Consider the following 15,008-nt stretch of genomic DNA (forward strand, 5'->3'; position numbering starts at 1 on the left):
CAAGTCCCTCCTCCCTACCTCTTATCTCAGCCTGCTGGACACACTTTCCTCATTCCTGAAGAAAGGCTCATGCCAGAAACATCGATTCTCCTGCTCATTGGATGCTGCCTGACCTGCTGCGCTTTTCAAGCAACACATTTTCAGCTTTTAAATATTTGTAGGTGTGCATGGGATCACCTCTCATTGCTCAAAAGGATTTACAGTGCTGTCCACCTGGTTACTGATGCAATCTTTTGTGACCTAAAATCAGCTGTAGATTATTCAACAAATAAAGTTGAATCTTTAAAACTTTAATGAAAATAAGTTTTTTTTTATGCTGGACTGCAATATCTAATTAAGTGAGAAGATGATTGTCATTTCTGTTTGTTTGTGATCATCATTTAGTTCTCACACTTTATGGCATACGTGGCAGACAAGGCATTCACTTACACCTTGTTTCCATTCTTGGGTTTTTCTGCATCAGGTAACTGTTCTGTCAATAGAAACCGTAGTTTGATGAGTGCCAGTTTGCATCAAGCTTGGCTGCCCAGGAGACCCATCCTCTCTTACTGCTTGCTGTCGACACTTTGGGAGGATTTATAGTTTGATGTTATTTGCAGTTTGGCCAAGTTGTCAGTGCACCTTTTGTGGCTATCACATCATGGAGTGGGACTTGAGGTAATAGCTTCTGATTCAGAGACACTGCACAGATAATATCCACAGATCTTACTGATCTGTACCACACAATATGAAAAACTAAGCAAAGTGATATGCTGTCAAACTAGTTATGGTGGCAGCAACACACCAATCCAGGTCTATTGAATTGATTTGGACTTCAAACTTAGATTCATGACCCACATTTATTTCAGAACATTTTTTGATGGAAATTGGAACAGAGTTTTGCATTTCAGTAATGTGAATGGGCAGCTTTATTAAAGACACAGACTTAAAACTTGTAAAAAATACAATACAATGCTCTTGGCCTTAATTATCACATTTTTGTTGGTGAGATATGAGAACAAATCATGTAGAAATACCTTGAGCTGTTATGATCTCTGTAGAACTCAACTTTTAACAAGAAATTTGAACTTTAGCACTTACTTACAAGAATGTCAAATTTTAAACTTTTGCAGTAATAAATAACAAAAATAGTATTGACTAAACATTATTTTCTTTTCATATTTAACTTATTTTAAGGTATAGAAAAGAGAGTTCCCATTTAACTTCCCCCTTAAGTGGAAACTTGATCCTTCAAAAACCACTCTAAAATTATTCTTGGCTACCATTGACTTGCTTTTCTTTTACTAACCTAGGCAGGTGATCTTTCATGCAAGAGCTGCCTTTCAAGGAAATTATACCTTCGAGATCTCTTCCCCCAGCTGCAATCTAGGCAAACCTTACAGTTGAAATGCTCATGAACTTGATCTTCAATCTAAGCATGATTACCCACCTATGTTTTGTGTGATAAATCAAGAATTAGCAGTCCCTTTGCTTAGAAGAAGTGCACCTTGTTTCTTGCTCTCCACTTCCCAGATGGCTGATAGCCACAAAAGACAAAATTCCTTTATGATATTCATATGTTTATGGGGAAACCAAAAAACAGATCTTAAAATGCCTGTGTCCATGACAAGAGGAAACACAGTAAGTAGACATGCTCATTTATGACTTTAATTTTTATTTGAGAAGTATAGTTTACCACGAAAAGTACATAAATTGCTATCTGTAACACATTTCTGGGACTTTGGGAAACACACGACCTATTCATGATGTTCTTGGGAAGTATTTATTGTCTCCAAGCACAAGTGTTTTCTTCTGCCTCTCAACAACAAAACAATCCAAGCTTATTATCAAGCAGACTCCAGAACACATCATATGATTCTTTCTTTACCCTAAAGCTACAGTCCTAAAAGAAAATTTAATAAACTTTATAACTGTGCCTTCTGTTTGTAAAATAGGATATTGCCCTAATGAATGATGCCAAATCATTTTAAGTTTTAAAAGGTTGTTTATTTGAATATGTTTTAGAATTCAAAGTTTTGCATCGGTTATAACATATCATACTTCTTTATACCTCTGTTTTTTCCCCCCAATCTCCTCTTCCAGTAAGTTTCAGGAGCAGATTTAAGCCATACAGGCCAACAGCTCTGCCGCTCATGTATAGACATGGATGATCTGATGATACGTAACTCCACTTTTCTGCCTTTTCCCTAGATCCCTCAATTCCCTTACTGATTAAAAAATCTGTCTATCTCAAACTTACAGATATTTAACAACCCAGTCTTCACAGCCCTCTCTGGTACAGAATTCCACAGATCACTATTCTCAGCAGAATATCCTCCTCATCTGTCTTAAATATACAACTGCTTTATTCTGAGATTATGCCTTTTGGTCCTAGACACACTCACTAAAGGAAACCACCTGTTTATATCAACAGTGTCAATTTTTGCCCCCTCCCCAAAAGTCTTGTATGTTTCAATAATGTTGCATCTCATTCTTCTCAACCCCAGTGAGTACAGACTCAACTTTCTAAACCTCTCCTCATAAGACAATCTCTCTCTTTCCCCCCACCCCCACCCCCCACCCAAATATCTGGTATTAGGCTAGTGAACCTTCTCTGTATTGCCTTTTAATGTCAGTTTATCTTTCATTAGATAAGGGGATCAAATTGTTCAAAGTATTCCAGCTGTGGTCTGACTAGTACCTTTTTTTTAAAAGCCTCTTTACTTTTGTATTCCCTTTGAAATTTGCTTTCCCTAGTACTTGCTGAACTTGGATGCTTGCTTTTTGTGATTCATGGGTGAGAGCACCCAAATCCCTCTATTCTGCAGCTTTCCAGAGTCTTTCTCTATTTAAATAGTATTCTCCAAGCCAAAGTACCTAATCTCAGATTTTCCTGCATTATTTTCCATCTGCCAAATTTTCGTCTGCTTATTAATCTCTCTATATCCCTCTGCAGACTACCTCCTTCATCACTTGCCTTCCCATCTATGTTTGTGTTGTCTGCAAAATTGGCTGTAGAACATTCACTTTCCTCGTTCAAATCCCTAATATATAGTACATAATTGTTGCTCCAGCCTTGATCCCTGTGGCCCTCCATAGTTACATGTTGCCATCATGAAAGTGCCCTCCTTATCTTAACTGTCTTGTATTAGTTAGCCAATCCTCTATCCCAGTTAATATACCACCTCCAACACTTTTATTACTTTTATTAAGTAGTCTAGGAGTGTCAGAGCTCACTTTTTACTAGGAGTGTCAGAGAGTCATACAGCACAAAAACAGACTCTTCAAGCCCAACCTGTCCATGTTGACTGAGTTTCCCAAACTAAATTAGCTTCTGTTTGGCCCATATTCCTCTAAACCTTTCCTATTCATGTACCTTTCCAAATGTCTTTTAAATATTGTAATTGTATTTGCATCTCCCACTTCCTTTGTCAGTCAATTCCAAATACGAACCACCCTCTATAAAAAATATGCAGTGCCTCGTCAACTGTCTTCTGAAAATCTGAATGTGTTACAATCGGAGCTAGCCTTTCCTGCTCATTACCTTCTCAAAGAATTCTAGTAATTTTGTGAGGCATGACTGTCTCTTCATGAAGTAATGCTGGCTCTGCTTGATCATTTTTATGTATTTCTAAATGTTCTTCTGTTACATCATTTCTAATATACTCTAATTTTTTTAACCTATAACTGACATCATGCTAACTGGCCTATAGTTAACTTTTTTTTGTATCTTTTCATTTTTTTAAGAGAAGGTATCATGGCAGTTTTTCAATCCTCTGGGACTTTTAAAGAATTGAGGATTCTTAGAATATTACTGCCTTCCACTGCCAACCACTATCTTCGTCCCTGTTTCATACCTATTAGCCTGCATTTGTGCTGTTAGTTCATCTGTTTTGTTCCGAAAACCATGCACATTTGAGTATTTACTGCTGTTCATCTGTTTATCTACTTTGTCCCTTCCTGTCACACTCTTGGTATCATTAACCAAATAACTGTGCAGTAATTCTTGCATATCATCTTGTTTCGTAAGCATATGTTTTCCCCACTTTCTTTTCTCCACTTAGTTTAAAGCCCTCTCTACAGCCCTAATCATTCAATTTGCCAGGATACTGCTCCCAGCATGGCTCAAGAGAAGTCTATCCCATCAGAACTACATCTTCCTGCCCTTATACTGGCACCACTACCCAAGAACTGAAACTCATTCCACCCACTCCAATCTTTGAACCATATATTTAACTTCCTGACTTTATTTATCCTATGCTAGGTTGTTCTTGGTTTAAATGGCAATCCAGAGATTATTGGTACCAATGTAAGCAATGACTTCTGTATCCCTCACTTCCCTCGCCCAAGTTCTTCTCCCGTTCCAATGTCTGGCAACGGGCAGGCAACACAGCCTTCTTAACAGCCCTTCACGGCTGCAGAGAATGTTATTCCACTAATTACATTGTCCGCTACTGCTATGATATTCCTACTTCACTCCACTCTCTTGAATAGTTCCCTGTAGCAAGAGTGCACTTCTGTCCCTCTTGTATCAAATGTTCACTTCAAACCACATTTCAAATAGTACAGTCAGCGTACTCTTCCTTTGTCTCCTCTGTTGTAGTCTCACACTAACACTGCTCCTTACCAACTTACTGGAGAGCTACTGGAGGTACTTTCCCCTCCTGGTATAGCACAGTGAAAGTTGAACATGGGTGCACCACGTGAAGGGTTAGAGGAATGAGTTTGTTTGGGAGAAAAATTAAATTGTAAGTCAGCAGATCACTGTGTATCTGCTGTTGGTTGACAGTGACACAAAGGTGCATTTTGTTATCTCCTAAGTTGCAAAAACAGAAAGGGATCCGTGCAGAGAAGTTGTTCAGAATTGTGTTGTGTATTATATTGATTAGGAACAATTTTAATGAATTGTAATGATGTTTGCATACATGGCCTGCACCATGAACAAAATTCTTCTTGCTCATTATATGTCCTGTCCTTGCTCTCAGAAAGAGGTATGATCAGGCAGAAGTGGAATATGTTGCAGCAAAACTAGATCTGTACAAGAAGAATGAATTGAAGGAACAACTGACTGAGCATCTGTGCACCATAATTCAACAGAATGAATTACGCAAAGCTAATAAACTGGAGGAGCTGATGCAGCAATTGGAGATGGAGACCGACGAGGAGCGGCTGGAACTGGAGATTGAAGTGGACAATTTATTAAAGCAGCAGGCAATATTCCAGGGAACTGATCAGGTTAATACAAGTGATGAGTCAACACAGCAAGCTGTTCAAGCAGACCAACTGAATCATGTGGTTAAACAGGTTGAAGAAAAACAGATCTCAGGTGAAAACGTTTCAAAGGACCAAAATAAATCTCAGTCAGAGAATGTAAACCATAGAATATCAGAGAAGATTGCAAATTGAGTGTGTATATTTGTGCTTCAGAAATGAATTGAGATGAAATTGACTTTTGTTTTCCCAATATAAAATCATTTAAGTGTTCCTAAGCTTAATCCACATTACCAATTATTTTTTGAAAAAAAACCAAATCTTTAAAGTTTTTGTATTTTTCTTATGGAGTATTTATGGCTCAGCCAGTAATTATTACCTATCCCTAATTAACCTTGAGAAGGTGTGGAGAGCTGCCCTCTTGAAGAGCTGCGGTCCATGTGTAGGTACACCAGTACTATCAGCAAAGGAGTTTCTGGATTTTGACCCAACAACGATGAAGGAATAATGATGTAGTTCCCTAGGAAGATATGTGGTTTGTACAGGAAATTGCAGATGGTGTTTTCTCTCTCTCTCTCTCTCTCTCTCTCTCTCTCCCCCCCCCCCCACTGTGCCTTCCAAATAGTGGGCATACTTGGAGGAAGCGAACGCTGAGTTACCCGTTGCAAACTTAGCCCCATACTGCACCTGTAGCTACAGTATTTATGATGCTACTCCAGTTCAGTTTCTGGTTGTCAATCATCACTCCCCCAATAACCAAAAACTGAGCTCACCCAGTCTGATTGAGGTGATTGACCGTGGACAATTAAAACTTGTCTCCTTTGTGCTTGATATGACTCTACCCATTAAAGAGTTTCCCTCAATTCCCATTGACTTCAGTTTTCCTAAGATTCCTTGATGCTACCCTCAATTAAGTAATGTTTTGATGTCTGGGGAAATCACTTTCACTTCCCTTTGTGTTCAACCCCCTTTTTTTTGACCATATTTGCACCAAGGGTGTAATAAGGTTAGGTGCAGAGTAAACTTTGCAGAACATAGCCTGCCCACTGACATTCAGTTCATGTTGAGTAACTGCCACTTGATAGCACCGTTGATGATGCATTCCATAAATAGTGAATAGACCTGATAAGGTGGTAATTGGGTAGGTTCTATTTCTGCTTTTTGTTGAATGGGACATGACCTGGGCAAGTTTCCAAATTGCTGGCTAATTATCGTTTTTGTAATTGTTTGAGAATAGTTTGATGAGGAGAATGGCTTTTTCTAGAGTCCACATCTTCGCTACTGATGCCTAAATGTTGTCAAAGTCCAGAGCCTTTGCACTGTCTGGTGCCTTCACCCATTTCTTGATATCACATTGAGTGAAATGGATTGGCTGAGGGCTAACATCTGATACGTAGGGACCTTGAGAGGAGGCCAACATGGATCTTCCACTTGACATTTCTGACTGACAATTGTTGCAAATGGATTAGCATAATCTTTTGCTCTGATATACTGAACCATCATTGAGGATATTTCAGAGCTTCAGTGAGATGTTTAATTGTCTGTTGTTATGCATGACTGGATGTGTTAAGACTGCAGATCTTGGATCTGATCCATAGGTTGTGGAATCCCTTAACTCTGCTTGGCATCCTCTGCTGTTGCTTCATCTCATTAGGAGTATCTGATGATCCTGAAATGCTCTGCTGCACTCTTCTTTGAACAAGGGTAGATCCCATGATTTTGGTGCTAATGACAGAGTGGACAATATACTGGGCTGAGATTACAGATTGTAGTGGAATACAGTTCACTTTTTGACCCTCCATGTTTTATGGATACCAAGTGTAGAATTGTTAGAACTGTTCTAAATCAACAGTATTCATTATAATGTGAGTGTTACACAACAGGGGGATATGTTTACTGTAAAAACAGCTCTTCATTCCCACAAAAACTTGTATGGTGGTCATTCCTACAGGTGGGTGGATCAGGAGATAACCACACTTGGTACTGGCGATATCTAGGACATTACCTGCAAGGTTTGATTCTGTGAGAACAGCTGTCAGGCTGTTTTTTAAGCTAATTTGTGAGACGGCTCTCCCAATGTTGGCACAACTTCCTCAGTGTTACTGTGAAGGATGTTGCAAGGTTAATATGACTGTGTGCCATTGTCATTTCTGGTGTCTTAGTTGATCCCCCAACTAATCTGTTTGATTTTTCTTTAATTTGTTTCTAGTGGGTTAGTATACATTGGTTGTTAGCAGTTGAAAAGTCAATACATTGCTATAATTCTGGAATCTTGATAATGACTGCTGTTATGGTGGTGATGGTAGATTATCCTTCCCAAAAAGGACATGAGGGAATGGATTTGTATGACAATCGATAGTGGTTTCATGATCACCTTTAGGGTAGCTATTAGTTCTGATTTATTAATTGAATTCACATTTCACTATCATATCTCCAAAACATTAGCATGGGCCTCTGAATTAGTGTTCCAGTAACAAGACCACTACACCATTCTCAACCATTGATAAAATTTAAGTTGAGTGAAAGCCAGCTCACAATATAATTGAGGTATTTTGGACCTGATGATTAAACGTTTTTACTTGAGGCACTTTTATAAGTGTTCCTATACTTAATCGACTCTTCTAACACACTAACTTTAACTTTCTTTAAATTATAATGTGTGTCATATAGTTTGTTTTCCCCATGATGTCTTAACATTTGACCAGTCAAAATGTTGCCTTTGAGAGTGCCTAATTTTAGGCAAACAATTTTTATAGATATTTGCATGATGAGATATCATTGGCATTTTCTTTAAATTTTTAATTAATCTATGTTTAGGTTTGTACTTCTGCTTGACTTTCTTTGTGGTTTTCAAAGTAAACGTTTTCATAGAACCACATGGCTTAAGTATTTAAAGGTGAAATAATTTATCTTTTGTGTAGTTCTGAATTTTTTAACCTCTATCTTTTTGTTTTGAGTTTGTTAGCAAGGCTACAGTCAACCTGCTGCAATAGTTGCATCTAATTTAAAACAAAATACAGAGAATGCTGGGAATCAGAAACAAACACAGAAAATGCTGGAGAGCTCAGCAGGTCTGTGCAGAGATAAATGGAGTTAACATTTTGAGTCCAATATGACCTCTTCTGAAAAGAGTCATATTGGACTTGAAATGTTAACTGTATGTTCACTACAGACATTGCCTGCTGAGATTCTCAAGCTTCCTCTGTTTGTACAAATATACCAACTTCGCTTTTACTTGAGCTGTAGATGTTTATTGTAAAATTTAGAAAAGTTGGGTATTAACCAACTCCAAAGGGAGCAAAATTAAATGGGGGGCTAAAAAATCAGTTAATACAGAAATCAGACATGCAAATACTATAAGTTAGGTTCACAGAAGTGCAAAAAAGATTGTGTCCTTAGTATAATAACAACAACATCCTTTAAGTTTTTTCAGATCATTAAGCCCATTCCTGTATTCTTAATGGCAACACATCTAACAAAAATGTTATGTTTGTTTTGACTGACTGCTGCATCAACATAGAGAAATTTTTGATTTGTTTGTTCATCTACCCTTATTTTCTTGTTAACTTCCATTGTGTCAATGGAAGCAAACACTAATATTGATTATAGAATGTATACATTATGGATTTACACTAGATTTGAATTCACTTTGTTAATTCATGGCTTCACTTTTAAATCTGTATTTTTGTATTTATACATTGCTCCGTGGATTAATTGATTCAAGATTGATGCATCTAAGTGGATTTTGTGAAATTAAATCTGAAAAGATTATTGTCGTATTGGATTCTTGCATTTTAAAATGTATCTTATTCTGGGATTCACGTACAATATTTTCTTGCCAACCATACAGTACCCCCTCCCATCACCTACATAATTTTGTTCCTTCCTCAGAAGTGAATTATTCTGGTTAGAATATAGTACCACCAGTGCAATCAATCCCTTGGTATTGTTGGAGTCCATGTCATGTTACCTGGTTACTAATTTACAGCCTCCAAAACAATGTTTTATCAAATGTCCATACAAATGTATGTTTTCCAGTGAAGTCAGTGTTTAATCAGGAGCAGCACCCCAATTGCATGGTTTTTTTTCCCATGCCCAGTTACCAAGTCTGGAGAGAAGCTGAAAGTCAATTGTGTTGTCTCTATAAAATCCAGTTATTCTTTCAGTTTAGTTAAACTGTTCTGAGGTGTATTTTTTTAAAATCAGGTAGGACACAGTTACAAATTGCCTGCATTAGAAAACGTGATCTGCAAATGTGAAGTAGTTCTATATATTTTTTACAAAGTTAATACTCTGTTGTTTTAAAATGAAAATCAACACTGATTACATTTGTAACTGTTAAAGTTGCCTTCTTTAAGAGCCTATTCTGGGTCCTGTAAAATTGAAATAAGACCAGCAAAAATCTGTTGCGAATACCTTTCCGGTTTGAACTGGAATCAAGTGCCAATTCAATTAGTGGTTGTTCATAGGTAAGAAAAAATCTTTTTTCCTTTCTTCATCCCTTAATTTTTCACACAACCTTTTTGATTTGATTGGTTTTCTATAGTTAAAACCCACAATTCTAGATTATACTTGTACTGGGGTGCATTTCACTGAGGTCATAGAGTCATAGAGATGTACAGCACGGGAACGGACCCTTCGGTACAACTCGTCCATGCCGACCAGATATCCCAACCTAATCTAGTCCATTTGCCATCACTTGGCCTATATCCCTCGAAAGCCTTCCTATTCATAAACCCATCTAGATGCCTTTTAAATAATGCAATTGTACCAGCCTCCCCACCTCTTCCTCTGGCAGCTCATTCCATATACACACACCACCCTCTGCGTGAAAAAATTGCCCCTTAGGTCCCTTTTATATCTTTGCCCTCTCACCCTAAACCTATGTCATCTAGTTCTGGTACCCCTACCCCAGGGAAAAGACTTTTATCTATTTATCTTATCCATGCCTCTTATGATTTTTTTAAACCTCTAAAGGTCACCCCTCAGCTTCCGGCGCTCCAGGGAAAACAGGCCCAGCCTGTTCAGCCTCTCCCTCCGGGTCAAATCCTCCAACCCTGGCAACATCCTTGTAAATCTTTTCTGAACCCTTTCAAGTTTCACAACATCCTTCCGATAGGAAGGAGACTAGAATTGCCCGCAATATTCCAAAAATGGCCTAACCAATATCCTGTACAACCGCAAATGACCTCCCAACTCTTATATTCAATGCTCTGACCAATAAAGGAAAGCATACCAAATGCCGCCTTCACTGTCCTGTCTACCTGCAACTCCATTTTCAAGGAGCTATGAACCTACACTCCAGGGTCTCTCTGTTCAGCAACACTCCCTAGGACCTTAACCATTAAGTGTATAAGTCCTGCTAAGATTTGCTTTCCCAAAATGCAGCACCTCGCATTTATCTAAATTAAACTCCGCCTGTGGGCAGCACGGTGGCAAAGTGATTAACACAGCTGCCTCACAGTGCCAGAGACCCGGGATCAATTCCTGTCTCAGGCGACTGTGTGAGTTTGTACATTATCCCTGTGTCTGCGTGGGTTTCCTCCGAATGCTCCGTTTTCCTCCCACAGTCCAAAGATGTGCAGGTTAGGTGAATTGGCCATGCTAAATTGCCCGTAGTGTTAGGTGTAGGGGTATGGGTGGGTTGCGCTTCGGCGGGTCGGTGTGGATATGTTGGGCCGAAGGGCAAGTAATCTAATCAAAATGTCAGTCAGCCCATTGGCCCATCTGATCAAGATCCTGTGGTAATCTGAAGTAACCTTCTCTGTTCACTACACTTCCAATTTTGGTGTCATCTGCAAACATACAAACTATACCGGCTATGTTTACATCCAAATCATTAATATAAATGATGAAAAGTAGTGGATCCAGTACTGATCCTTGTGGCACTCCACTAGTCACAGGCTTCCAGTCTGCATCTTAAAGTCATCTGGTTCTCACCATACTTTACATTTGATTCAGTTCTCCAGGACCACTAATCTAAATATGGCTTGATTGGAAAAAGCAAACACAAGAAAGTATTTACAATCATAATCAGTGTTTACCTTTTGTGAGAGTTCACTTTATGACCTTGTATCTACTTTTGCCCCTTTCAATAAAATCATGGCTAAGCTGTTGTTTTGAAGTTTATCTTCCAGTCTATTGAGAACCCTTAATTTCCATGCCTGACAAGAATCCATCCAATGCTGTCTTAAAAATGTTCAAAGGCTCTGCCTTCTGCAGTAATTTGTTCCAAAATTGCACAATCCTTGGTAGGAGAAACAATTCTGTCCTTAAAGGGTGATCACTAATTTTCTGATTTACACAGAAAACAACCTTTTTCTGTGATCTTGTCAAAAGAATTAGGATCTTGTACATTTCAGTAAAATCATGCCTCAATCTCCTAAGATTTAAACCACCCCTTAACTGCCTTCAATATATTTACATCATCCCTCAAATAAAGAGACCAAGATTGCAGTTTTTGAGATCTATGGGGTTTGTCAGAGATAGGATATGGCTAATTCTCTTAGAAGGAACTATTACATAATGATGAATAATTACTTCATTTTTGACAGTCTCCCAGTTCTCACCTGGCACTCCACATAGCTACTTAAGCAAGGCAGTGGCCACACACTAGAAATTGTTGATTACGCAGGCCAGACAAAGCAAGAGTAGCATGCAGAACGCATATGAGTGAGAATGCTGATCTCCAACCACCATATATTAAGCGTATTAAAAAACTAACTTGAAAGAAGAAGCAGAAGAAATGGCTTTGCATCACAACCGTGTGGACAGCTGTTAAGTTAATCGGCATAAATGCAAAAGGTACTGCAGTTAAACACATCGCCGTCATTTTGGCATGCCAAACCACTAGAAGAAGATGTGCAAGACTGAGAATGGAGTTCACCAAATATGCATGCTGAGTCCTTCAGTGCATCCTTTGTTTATCCTAAAAAAGAATATGCATTCCTGCACTACTTCCTCACACTGCAATGTACTACAGATCAAAGAAAAACTGGATTATTTTTTTCTTAGCTTCTTCTTAGGGACAAACTCTAATCGATAAGACAGTAGTGCTGGATGTCAGTTAAAAAGATCACAATGCAATATTAACATTCATGCTTCAAGTGAAATCCACATAGCAGTGGAAGGCCAGGTAACACGGTGGCACGGTGGTTAGCACTGCTGCCTCACAGCGCTTGTAGACCCGGGTTCAATTCCCGACTCAGGCGACTGACTGTGTGGAGTTTGCACGTTCTCCCCGTGTCTGCGTGGGTTTCCTCCGGGTGCTCCGGTTTCCTCCCACAGTCCAAAGATGTGCGGGTCAGGTGAATTGGCCAAGCTAAAATTGCCCGTAGTGTTAGCTAAGGGGTAAATGTAGGGGTATGGGTGGGTTGCGCTTCGGCGGGTCGGTGTGGACTTGTTGGGCCGAAGGGCCTGTTTCCACACTGTAAGTCTAATCTAATCTAAACAGCAGGCTAGACATCCTTCTGGACAGGTAAGCTAGGGAGTGGGAGGTGAGAAACAGGTGTCAGATTTGTTCTCAAGTTTGACTGCAAAAAGTCTGGATATTCTTCATAGGAGCATAAACAATTGCCTCATGATTGTGGTCATAACACGTGTGAACAGCAAGTAGGTGATGAAGATTAGTCCATATGCTCCATCAATGGTTAGTCCTGAGGATGTCAACGCAAAATTCTGAAGACCTGGACAAAACTATTATAACTATTACAACTATTTCATTGGTAGATTAGCTTGTATTGATGTGACTCATTGCAAGAGCAGGAACTGATTATCTGGCTTGAGATGACATCATAGGGGATCAATGTGCAACAAAATACAGTAGCATTGGCATGCTTCTGAGTCTTTGCATCTGTTGGACTATGTTTTCGGTCTGAATCCGGTAATTGACAAAGTGAAAAGCTCCAGCATGCACTCCATCTAGACACTGGCTTTGACTAAGGTTTACTTTATTATCACCTGGCATACAACATAAAAGGTGTTATGATCACTAGACTTATAGGAGCAACCGAGTGTTCAAAAGACCATCAGATGCTATGTTCGAAGATAAAAGTTTCTATTTCATAGGAAATGGAGACAAATGGTTAATGGATTTTTTTTGAGCTAGAGTAAGTTTTTGAGTGGGGTTACCCAGGGAGTGATATTGAAATCATTGCTTTTCCTGATAGCTATTAGTGACTTAGACAGTGGTATATGAAAAGAAATATTAAAGTTTGTGGACAGTACAAAACTTGGAAACATTGTAAATTGTGAGGAGGACAGTGTAGAAGTCAAAAGAACGTTAACATTTTGGTAAAGTTGAAGACGAACTTAAATGCAGGGAGGTCTCAAGTGATATATTTGGTTAGAAAGAAAATGGTGATACTGTAGAAAATAAAGAGTGATAATCAGTGTGTGGGGGAAAGATACCTGGATGTATCTCTGCACAAATTATTGAAAGTGGCAGGGCTGGTGGAGAGAGCAGTTAATAATGCATACAGTTAGCTTGGCTTTTATTAACAAGGGAATAGAGCATATCAGCAAGGAGGTTATGCTGAGTGTGTATCAGACATTTGTTAGACCTCGACTGGAGCATTGTATATAGTGCTGAATGCCTCATTTCGGAAAGTGTAAATACATAAGAGATAGATATCTTCGACACTATGAGAATAGCTCCAGAGTTGAGAATCTTCAGTTATGAACATAAATTGGAGAAGTTGGAGCACTTTGTCTTGGAGGAAAGAAGGATAAGAGGAGATTTCATAGAAATTTTCAAGTTGTGAGATGTCTGGACAGAAAACAAATTTCCCACATTGAAGAATCAAAAATGAGGGGGTACAGGTTTAAATTAATATTCAAATAAACCTATTACCATGTAAAAAAAAACTTTTTCATAGATATGAATAGTTAGAGTCTAGAATGCATTCTATAAAGGTATGGTGGGCACAGGTTCAATTGAGGCAATCATGAGGGCATGAGATGATTATTTGAGTAGAAATAATATGCAGAATTATGGGGAAAAGGCAGGAGAATGGCACTAAACCATAATGCTCACTCAGAGAGCTGGTATATTGGATCTAAAGAAAGCTAGCTGTGTTGAAACTGTATCCACAGGAACTGCAGACAAATCAGGCTCAAACCTAAGGTACATTTTCCTCTGAAAAAAACTTGTATGATGAAGTTGGAGCAGCATGATCGACCCTCAAACTAACAGTTCTGGAAGCTGCTCATTATGTCCTGGAATCATACAAAAAAAACCACTGAGATTAGTTTTATGAAAATGATGATCAAAAGGAACTTTTACAGCACAAAAATGCAGGATGGCTGGGCAGCATAAGAAATTACTCTTGGGAGAAAAAAGGAATCTGCATTGAAGGATACATTGGATGAGACACATTGTGGGTCAAACAATCAGAGAATCTTGTGTCTATATTGAGCAACAAAACATGAGTAATTTCAACTGAGTCCTGCGCACTGTATTTTCCTCCCTCATGCAACTATTCATCTGTTTTCTATGCTGACAGAAACATCAAAAATAGGAGCAGGATCAAACCAAGATTAGGATTCAAGGACTCCCTGATGATGAATCTCAGGAAATGTTGCTTTTCCATCATTGACTGAGTGAACTTTTTCTTTCTTTCATATTTGTGGGATGTAGGCTTGGCTGGCTAGAACAGCATATATTGCCCATCCCCACTTGCTCTTGAGAAGATGGTACTGAGCTTTTATCCTGAACTGCTGCAGTCCATTTTTGAGTTGGTACATCTACAATGCATTTGGAAGGGAGTTCCAGGATTTCTACCCAGCAACAGTGAAGGAACACCAATATATTTCCAACT

General features: G+C 38.8%; 1 protein-coding gene across 1 annotated transcript in view; it reads left to right on the forward strand.

The window, feature by feature from the left end:
* The window catches only part of gorab (golgin, rab6-interacting), a 53,925-nt gene extending 46,031 nt beyond the window's left edge, over positions 1-7,894 (forward strand). The window contains exon 5 of the mRNA XM_060830324.1: positions 4,965-7,894. Coding sequence (XP_060686307.1) covers positions 4,965-5,385 — 421 coding nt within the window. The 3' untranslated portion in view covers positions 5,386-7,894. The remainder of the gene's footprint in view (positions 1-4,964) is intronic.
* The last annotated feature ends 7,114 nt before the right edge of the window (positions 7,895-15,008 follow it).

The sequence above is a fragment of the Hemiscyllium ocellatum genome, chromosome 9 (assembly GCF_020745735.1).
Source record: "Hemiscyllium ocellatum isolate sHemOce1 chromosome 9, sHemOce1.pat.X.cur, whole genome shotgun sequence".
In the NCBI taxonomy this organism is placed as follows: Eukaryota; Metazoa; Chordata; class Chondrichthyes; order Orectolobiformes; family Hemiscylliidae; genus Hemiscyllium; species Hemiscyllium ocellatum.